General features: G+C 42.6%; 1 protein-coding gene across 2 annotated transcripts; it reads left to right on the top strand.

Annotated features, from left to right (window-relative positions):
- The first annotated feature begins 1,343 nt into the window (after positions 1-1,343).
- Positions 1,344-9,308, top strand: igfbp5a (insulin-like growth factor binding protein 5a). 2 transcript variants are annotated; one of them, XM_005753099.1, is made up of 4 exons: positions 1,344-2,074; positions 7,726-7,919; positions 8,200-8,319; positions 8,448-9,308. In XM_005753099.1, exons 1-4 carry the CDS (start codon positions 1,741-1,743, stop codon positions 8,577-8,579), a joined length of 780 nt encoding a protein of 259 aa, XP_005753156.1. In that variant the 5' UTR covers positions 1,344-1,740; the 3' UTR covers positions 8,580-9,308. The 2 variants fall into 2 exon arrangements, with proteins under 2 accessions (XP_005753156.1, XP_013771388.1); XM_013915934.1 differs by having other exon boundaries at positions 7,726-7,955.
- The last annotated feature ends 297 nt before the right edge of the window (positions 9,309-9,605 follow it).

Genomic DNA, 9,605 nt, shown 5'->3' with positions numbered 1-9,605 from the left:
CACATTGCTGGAGAATTCGTCTGTTATTGTTAAGACAGGCATCTCGCAAATATTTAAAGCTACAGTGCCTTGGCCACAAAAACAGAGGCCGACTCGATATCTGAGGGGAATTATAAATGTGTTCCCGCAACTTTTGGACGAGTCTGAGTTTTCTCTGAGAATAGAAGAGTGTTTGGGATCCTTCAAAGGCCAAATTCACCAGTTTATGAAAGCAAAGCAGGTGTAAAATGCTAAAACAGAGAAATTCCTTTAGATCAGGGATGTCAAATTCATGACACACACAGCCCACTTTGATGTGGACCGGGCCAGACTGGTGAAACTACACGATAAACCTATAGAAAAGGTTACACATGAGGTTCTGGTAGATCGTTGCACAGACTGTCCTCTAATTTTAAAATTTTAGAACAGAAAGCTTTCATTAGAGAAAATGTCTTGCTTTGATGTAGTGTGGGTGGCAGTCGGGTCAGAGCTCTTGTTGACCCAACGTTTTGAGTATGGACTTTTTGTCAGTGTTTAGTTTTCCCGTGTATGTTTCCTGTTTTATTGTGATAGTCTTCTGTCACATATCCATTATGTGTAGTTTACTTCCTCCATTTTATTAGTTAGAGTTATTCCTGCCTGTTTCCTCTCCTTCCACTATCCTGTCTATTTAAGCCCTCAGTTTGTCTCTGTCATGTCATCGTCATCATCTCCTCCTGTGTGTACACGCACCCTGTCTATTCAGTCATTTGCCTTCATGCCAAGGAGCTCGAGCAACAAAACTGTGCATATTCCAAGATGGCCTGCTGAGTCCTGCTTTTGGATCCTATCTCTCTGTTTTCCACACACTTGACCGTGACTGAAAATAGAGTTAAAAGTTCAAAATGGGTCCACTAAACCTGTCAAGTCTTTGCCAGGCTGCTTCAGGCCCCCAGGCCTTATGTTTAACACCTCTGCTTTAGATTTTAAACGGACTTATTCATTTTTTCAAACTGACCATACCTAAATGGCAACTGTGCAGTGAGAAAGATAAGGTCTCATTCAATCGCCTACGGGAGCATCGTCTAGTGTCTGGCAGATCTGGAGACATGCCAGCACCCGCCCTGTGAAATCAGCATCTCAGCGCACGGACTTGACAAGTGCGCCTCCCTCTGATCTCCCCCCCCCCCCTTCCTCCTCCCCTCCACGCGTTGTTTGACATACCCGTCGTTACAGGCTTCGCCTCTGGCAGTTTCTTTTTTAAAAGGCAAGCTCAAAGCCGCAGATTATACATTCTGCTCGCAATCTGCGCGGGCGAAGTAACCTACAGTGAGAGAGAGACACACACACAGAGAGAGAGAGAGAGAGAGAGAGAGAGAGAGAGAGAGAGAGAGAATCAGCGGGCTTTCTTTTTTTCCTTTTTTTATTTGAAGAGGAGCAGCCTGCGCGTAAACGGAACCGGGCATCACTTAAGGGAGATTTACGTGGTGTCTGGATAATTTCATTTGTTTGTTTGGCTCTTTTTTCAACTCTTGGTAACTCTGCGGGGTTTTAAGTAGGACGGCAGAGTGAGAGGGCACGCGAGTATCGGATACGCTGCCACTCACAAGTGAGCGCGCAGAGGCACCTGTGGATGCGACTCGCACCCGCCTGATGTTCGGACTGAGACCAGAGACATAGAAAGGATTCTCCGCAACGCTTAGCTGATACTCCTCTCCACCGACTCGTCACCACTCCACTCCATTCCAATCCACGCAGTTTCACTCCAGACCCGCACCCACCATGCCTATGCGCCTCTCCCTCCTGCTGGTTCCGCTGCTGACCATCGCCGGCTGCGACTCGTCCTACGTGCCGTGCGAGCCATGCGATCAGAAGGTGCTGTCCATGTGCCCGCCGGTGCCTGTGGGCTGTCAGCCGGTGAAGGAGCCCGGCTGCGGGTGCTGCATGACTTGCGCGCTCGAAGAGGGCCAGCCGTGCGGTGTGTACACAGGGCCATGCACGCGCGGGCTCCGCTGCCTGCCCAAGAACGGAGAGGAGAAGCCGCTGCACGCGCTCCTGCACGGCCGCGGGGTGTGCAGGAACGAGAAGTTGTACAAACTGCTGCATCCGTCAAAAGGTAGGCTTGTGGAGGGTTACCTGTGAAGGGAACATGGAGAGGCGGTTACTCTTAGTGCTGTGTGTGTTAGTTTAAAGATAAAGGGACAAATGGGAAATGTGGGTTACGCAGCAGTAACACTTCCATGTTCTCCGTGACAGCTCTGATAGTGTCATCGCGCGAATTCCTGCTTCACCCAAAGATCTGACGGTGCAAAGAAATAGTAAACAGCTGGAGAGAGATGTTACTCCTCCCTTGTCAGTGCAGGAATTTTGATGAAGCCCACAAGAGATGCACAAACTCCCTTTCAGAGAGCGAGAAGGATGAATAATCTCACTGCGCTTTCCGCTCTCCTGCAACTTTGTTTCTACTCAGTTTGCTTCTGAGGGGTTGATGGGAGTCTCCTCAGCACTTGAGCTGACCCCCGTGAACTCTTTAAGCAGTTGGTGTGTCCCGTGGTGATCAACTATAGGGCCCTTGTGGGTCTGCAAGTCTTAAATCAGCGGCGTCCCGTTTCTCCTCCCCTCCCTCTTCCAGTCAGACGAAATAAAAAGGGAGAAGATTACAGGTGGTTCTCAGCGGGGCTCCTCTGTGGCTCCAGCAGAGCTGCCTTAGCTTGCACTCACTGTCTTCAAGGTGTGAAATCATGTTTTGCCCACATACCTTCCTCTATGGTTACCTGTCTCTTTTTTTTTTGTCTTTAGACCTTTCTTCCTTTCTTTTGTCAGTTCGTCTACCACCTGTGCCTTTTCTCACACACCTGACCCACCTTTGTTTTTGTCCCAACACACAGCCTTCTTCTCCTCTTTCCCTGCCTGGCTGCTGTCCCTCTACATCTTTTCCAACCTATTCTTCTTCTTCTCCTTCTCTCCGCCACCTCATTCACTATCCCACCATCTCCACGATTCACCGTTTCCATTCTATCTCTTGCTCCGTTTTTCCTGCAGAGTTTCAATGGAAACATAAATATTCCTACTCTATTTTAAACGCCAGCGGGCTGAGCAAGGAAAAAAAAAAGAACTTGAACTATTTTCTTGCTCTGTGATATTGGCATAAAGTCCAGTAACAAGAGGTGGAAAATGGGAAAAGAGCGTGAATCAAAATCTTACTTTTGAACTGAAGGTCAGCTTTGATCCTCAGCCAGAAATGTGTTATTTGCTTACAGTGCTGTTGTGCAGTATGATATACGATCGATACCAAGCAAAGACTGGGCCAATATTGCTGATACTAATACCGATACATTTAATTTGTAATAGCAGCTTATGTAGAAGAGTGCATTGAGAGAGAGAGAGCTGTGATTTTTACTTCCCACAATAAAACACACCTTTCAGCTTTTTATGTATCTTGATACTGTTTTTTTTTATCTAAATCTGCCTGTTATTTTAAATGTGTCATAAGTTATAAATAAAATACATGTGACATTTGTTAATAATTAATTTAATACAATTCAGTGAAAGACATACTGAAGATAGAGGATAGAAGCAAAGCATCGATCCTATCACTAGTATCAATCCAATACCAATACCAGCGTTGGTATCGATACTATGGATATCTGGATTGATCCGTTCACCTTTACTTATTTGCTCCCTCTCGTCAGTCTTTGTTAGTCCCGTCCTGATCTCCTCTTCTTCACGTCTATACACAGTCTTCTCCCTCCACTCCCTCCCCCTCTCTCCGGCTCGGCGCTGCATGCAGGCCCCGGCTGTGCAGTGATTCAGCAGAATGCAGGCTGAGCGTGGGTTTCTGATCCCCCGTCTGTCTGTCCGGCAGTCAGCTTCATCATGAACTCCCCATCTCCTGCTGGGCGTTCTGTTGACACATAAATTAAACAAAAAAACCCACATGCACACCCATGAGCACATGCCCCATAGAGTAAAAACGCTTTGCAGACACCTGACAACCCTGGGCTGTGGATATGCGTACATATATGCATTCATAATAGGCATGTACAGCTATATTAATGCACAAGTGTTCGTGTGTGCAGTCTGACCATATTTTCCATATTTGCTGTTTGTCAGAGAGCAGAAAACCTGTGACATAAGCTGGCATTTAAGCTGTAACAACAGCTAAAAATAGGTAGAATCTAGTTTTTACATTTGAAAGGATGTCTAACAGTAACATCTGGACAGATGTGGCAAGGGAGAATACATGGAAAGATTAGATAGATGAAGATGAAGAAAATATTTTTTTAAGTCATTAATTCCTGCAGGGAGCTGCATAGCTCTTCAGGATCATGAAGAGGAAAAGAGGCAGGAAGAAAGGGGAAAAAAGTGAAAGATGTGATCAGTCAGCACACGTCAGATTAGACAAGCTTGGGGATTAGCAAGTGAAGACTTGATTGGACATACTGGCGCTGAGCTGCCTCAGATTTCCCTGGGGAAAGAGAGAGAAAAAAACATTGTCAGCAGGAAACTAGGGGGAATCTCTTTTTTCCAAGAACCTGTCATTAAGGGGAATGGATGGATGACATCATCATCATGAGCTTCATCATCGTCAGTCATCGAGGTTTTAAGCATCATTTGCAACTACACAGTGACCTCAGTTCACCACGCAGTTAGCTTAGTAGCTTAGCGACCATGTCACTGGCAGAACTACAGAGGTTTATATGTGGAGTTTTCAATCTGCCAAAACGAAAGCGGAAACAAGTGCGTGACACAGCAGTGGAAATGGGCCAACGAGGGCTTAGGACACATGCAAAGTTAATGCATGTTTCAGGATAGAAACCCGATGAAATATCAGTTTATAGTGCTGTTTGGGGGGGGAAATAGCCACAGTCACTCACTCTGGCCTCAGTGCAGTCACTGCGGCTGAGGGTGGGGACAAGGGAGAGGGGCGAGTGCTGAGGTTTGTGCGACTCCCCAAAATTTAGCACAGAGCAGTGTTTTTGCACAGATGAAAGATACTTGTACATGAAGCTTTCTGTGGGGGTTGGTACCCAAAATGGGTTGCGGCTGTTTTTTGGTGGCTTGCCACATGACAAGAGTAATAGCATGTTTTCATGGCCATGGGTGCCAGGGTGAGACTAAATATCTCATTTAGGTCACTTGCTATAAAAGTTTTAAAACCCCTGGTCTACATATACCCCAAACTGGCAGCCTGACTTGCCATAAATGTAGCTTATGTTGTCCCGTATGTCAACACATCCAATCTGAATCTGGCTTGTAGCCACTAACTGTGCTAAATAAGCATTTAGCTGGGGCAAGTGAAATCATCACGTTGTGTTGTGACATTTCCAAATTGGAAACTGCTGCCTTGTGCCCTCTTGAGCTTTTTAATTTGGCAGTTCAAGAAGTTGCAAATCCAGGTTGGAAGTCATGGTGCTCTTAATTTTGACCCATCATGTCGAGCCATGTTCACACAGGACTAATATTACAGCTGTTGACTTGTTGGAATGATTACTACTGCTGTTTTTGTTTTGTTTTTCATCTTTAACGTGTAAGCATCCAGTGGAAATGGCCCACCATTACTGACTGCAGATGAAATGTTGAACAGTAGTCCTGTGTGACTCAAATTTTTGCAGTAAAGGAAGCCATGTTTAACAGAGACATGCTTTACAGTTGTTGGGCTGCAAATCTGTTTGTTTGGTTCCCAAACTGTGGGGTGTAGAGTAGGGCTGCACGATTAATCGTTAGAAAATCGCGATCTCAATTCATATTTATGTGCGATCTCATTTCCAAATGACAATGATTAAAAAAAAAAAAAAGATGACGACGATTGTACCGCATTTTGATCCGGGACGTAATCTGCATGAAAACAAGCGCTCACTCTTCCTGCTCAACAAATGACAAGGGCGGAGCCTTATACCAGGTGATACAGAAGCTGGCTGCTAAAATTGGCAGGGAAAAAACAACGGAGAACATGTCAGGGATGACAAGAACTTGACAGGAGAAAATACATCCCGGTCAACCACCCAAACATCAATAACGGGAACCTTATACAGCGCGTCCTTATACCCATCGAACTCCCGCAGGCACAAAGAAATTACGGAGGCTATTACTTATCACCTGACCAAAGATATGGCTCCCATTAACACTATGCAAAACGAGGGATTTAGGAAAATGATCAACACCCTAGACAAACGCTACACAGTGCCGTCCCGCAACTATTTTTCTATTGTTGCACTACCTGCTCTATACACGCAGCCTCGAGCAATGGTGGAGACGGAATTTCAAGCAGTACAACATTTTGCGGCAACAACAAAATGTGAGGCATTTGTTGTTTTTATGTTTATTTATTGTTTTTATGTTCAGTCTCAACTGTTACGAAGTTAGCGAATACGAATAAGCGCAATAAATATTTATATTGGAAAAGAAAATCGTGAGAGAATCGTGATCTCAATTCTAAGCAAAAAAATCGTGATTCTCATTTTATGCAAAATCGTGCAGCCCTAGTGTAAAGGATCAGCATTAAAAAGATTTAGTTAAACTTTTTGTTATTGAAAGCATCATGCTGGCATTTATTTGACACTTACTGACATTTATAACAGCTGATAAAATTAAAAATTAAAATGTAAAGAAGAAACACGAGAATTGCCATTCAACCACTTCATAAGTCACTTTCCACTGACTGTGTACTGTTTTTCAGGTTAGCTAACACCTCATCTATTCATACCAATAAATCCTAAAAAGACTTTTTATTTTGAGTGCATAAATGTGTTCATACTCAAGGGTTCAACGAGTAACCAAATGATTAATGTCTGCTCATGGTGAAAAATTTGAACATCAAGAGCAAACACAAATGATTAATGCTTGCTAGGTTTCTGACACAGGCAGATATGTTACATGTGTAAGAACATTGTTTGATGTTTGTGATATATATTCACTCTTTGCCAATCTAACTATATCTGTATTTATAAAAGTAGATTGATGAAAGTAAAGAAAAGATGGAAGAAATACCCTTCAACTATGTTATGAGTGTTGATGTTGTGCAGTGTGTCCACCAGAGGGCACTATGCAACTTCACGATTGGCATAACGTGTTTTTGAAACACACAACCAGCTGATCTGAGTAGAACAAAGTCTAAAAACAGTCATCCTCAACTTGCCATGATAAGATTATTTTTAAACTACATTGTGTCATTATCTTATTAATGACTCACTTAGCATTTCTATAGGGAAATTGTGCATGCTTTCTGTACCTGAAAGAAAAAAAATATTGGCCGACATATAGGATATTTACATCACCAAATATTGATATTGTTACCTGTCTTAAAATCCTGTATACTGGTGGGACTCTACCAGTTACTATACTAAAAGTGAGTTGGGAAACTCAGAACTTTTTTCAGCTCCTAAAGCAGGACATGCCAGAAAAAGATTGAGTATTTCTGCTTTATTAGCCCTTGGAGAAACACGCATCTGTACATGCCCAAGCATGGTGCAATACACTTTTTGGTTCAGTGCAAAAACTGTTAGTTTTATTGTGCTAAATTACATTCTTCAGTGTTATGTTGTTGGCAGTAATAATGCTCCAACAGACTCTGAAATCCAGCAACAACAGGTTTTTAAGGCTTTCGAAATTTTCCAAAAATAGCAAATGTTTTATACCAAAGGAACACATGGGGCCATAGCCGCAATGCATTTTGGTGTAAATAACACTTTTTTTCCCCAGAAAACTAATACCTATGGGCCGACTAAAACGATCTACCTCTTTTGTGTCTTGTTGCCTCCCAAATAGGTGGACAGCCTCATGATGACATGCTACGTGTCCCAGTCCCACCACAAACAAAGGTGCCCTTATATGGAGATCACATTAGCAGTCGCAAGGCCCAGGCCATGAAGCAGGCCAAGGACCGTAAGAAGCAGCTGGCCAAGCTTGGGCCTGCCAGCAACTTGGCTCCACTCAGCATAGATAAACTGGATCCTCATTTTGTAAGTGATGTAGAGATTACAAAGATGCATACCAAGGTAAATAAAATTAGAAAAGAAAAAAAAAACACTGACTGTTGGTTTTTTGCAAGATTTTGAGCAATTTTTAGGTTTTTTTTCCCTCTGAATGAACAAACTTTGGCTCTACAAAATCAGATATTGCATACCACTGCATGTGGCTTCTCAAATTTTCCAGATAATTTTTAACCAGAATTGAAATATTTTGCATGTATATGCATTGTAATCAAGCAGACATTTAGATTTATGTTCTGTGTGACTCTAGGGCCCCTGCAGAAGAAAACTAGATAATCTCATCCAGGCCATGAAGGACACGTCTCAGGTCTTTGCTCTCTCACTGTATGTTCCCAACTGTGACAAGAAGGGCTTCTTCAAGCGCAAACAGGTACAAATGTATCAAAAAGTTAGAGTGCACTGCTACTTTGATATCTGACAGTCTAACAAAGTCAAAATGCCACAACAAATGATTGGAAAACAAGTTCTTTATTCCAGTCTTGCTTTCTTTACCCACAGTGCAAGCCATCTCGCGGTCGCAAAAGGGGGATCTGCTGGTGCGTAGACCGGTTTGGCGTCAAGATCCCCGGCATCAACTACGCTGGAGGAGAACTGCAGTGCAAAGATCTCGACAACAACAGCAATGAATGAGGGCAAACCGGTTGTACTCATTGAGCCCTATTTTTTTTCGTAAAGCCTGCCAATCAAGCTAGCACACTTTATGACTGACAATCAGGAAAATATGGCACAAATGGTTTTATACTGTATATGTTCAGGTGTGATGGATTCTATCATCTTAAATTTTTTTTTTTTTTTTGTAATTTTGTAAAGGGAGCCAAATCAAAAAGCTTGCTTAAGTGAATCTGCACATGTAAAGCTCTATTCTGGCTTCCCACTAACTGTGTACTATTTTTGAGGTTAGCTAACACCTCATCTCTTCATAACCATAGATCATATAGAGACAGTATGTTGTGTGCTACGACTATTATAGAATTTATTCCAAAAAAAGACAAGACATATTTTAAATGTGGCTAAATATCAATATTTTTTTATATCTATATATTTGCAATGGTGATGATAAATATGCTAGGTGGCTAAGTGGGAATATCGTTTAGTACTCACTGTGTCACAAATCAAGTACTTCCATAACTTCCATTGTTATTTTGAGTGCTAAATTAAGGGTTCTATAAGTACCCAATGGTTAATGTCTGATCATGCTTAAAAATTTGAGCATACAGGGGGAAATACAAATAACTAATGCTAGTTAGGTTGCTAACACAGGTAATTTTTTTGCTTTTTTTTCAGGTACTAATTTATATGAGCTATTTGCCTATCCGGTCGTTAAGTCTGACGTCACTAGCCGTGTCTGGGCCTAAACTCCGCTGCAGGTCCATATATCAAACGATCACTATGGCATTACTGAGAGTTGAAAAACTGTCTAAAGTCTTTCATCTCTAATAAAATGATCAGCATTCTGCTCTACCAGGTGTAACAATTCAGTTTAACATCCAGGCATCCATGAAAACGGAATTTATGACATTTAACGGAGTTAGAAGTTAGCAGGAAGTTAGCTTGCTAGCTTCGATCTAAATACAATATAGCATGTCCTGACTGCGGGGTTTTGGAAACAAATTAAAACGTACAGCTCTGTTATCACTTCCAACATAAATGAAGACA

Source organism: Pundamilia nyererei, unplaced genomic scaffold (genome assembly GCF_000239375.1).
Source record: "Pundamilia nyererei isolate P.nyererei 1_Seehausen unplaced genomic scaffold, PunNye1.0 scaffold00401, whole genome shotgun sequence".
Lineage (NCBI taxonomy): Eukaryota > Metazoa > Chordata > Actinopteri > Cichliformes > Cichlidae > Pundamilia > Pundamilia nyererei.
The sequence above is the reverse complement of the archived record's forward strand: the minus strand, read 5'-3'. Positions and strand labels throughout refer to the sequence as shown.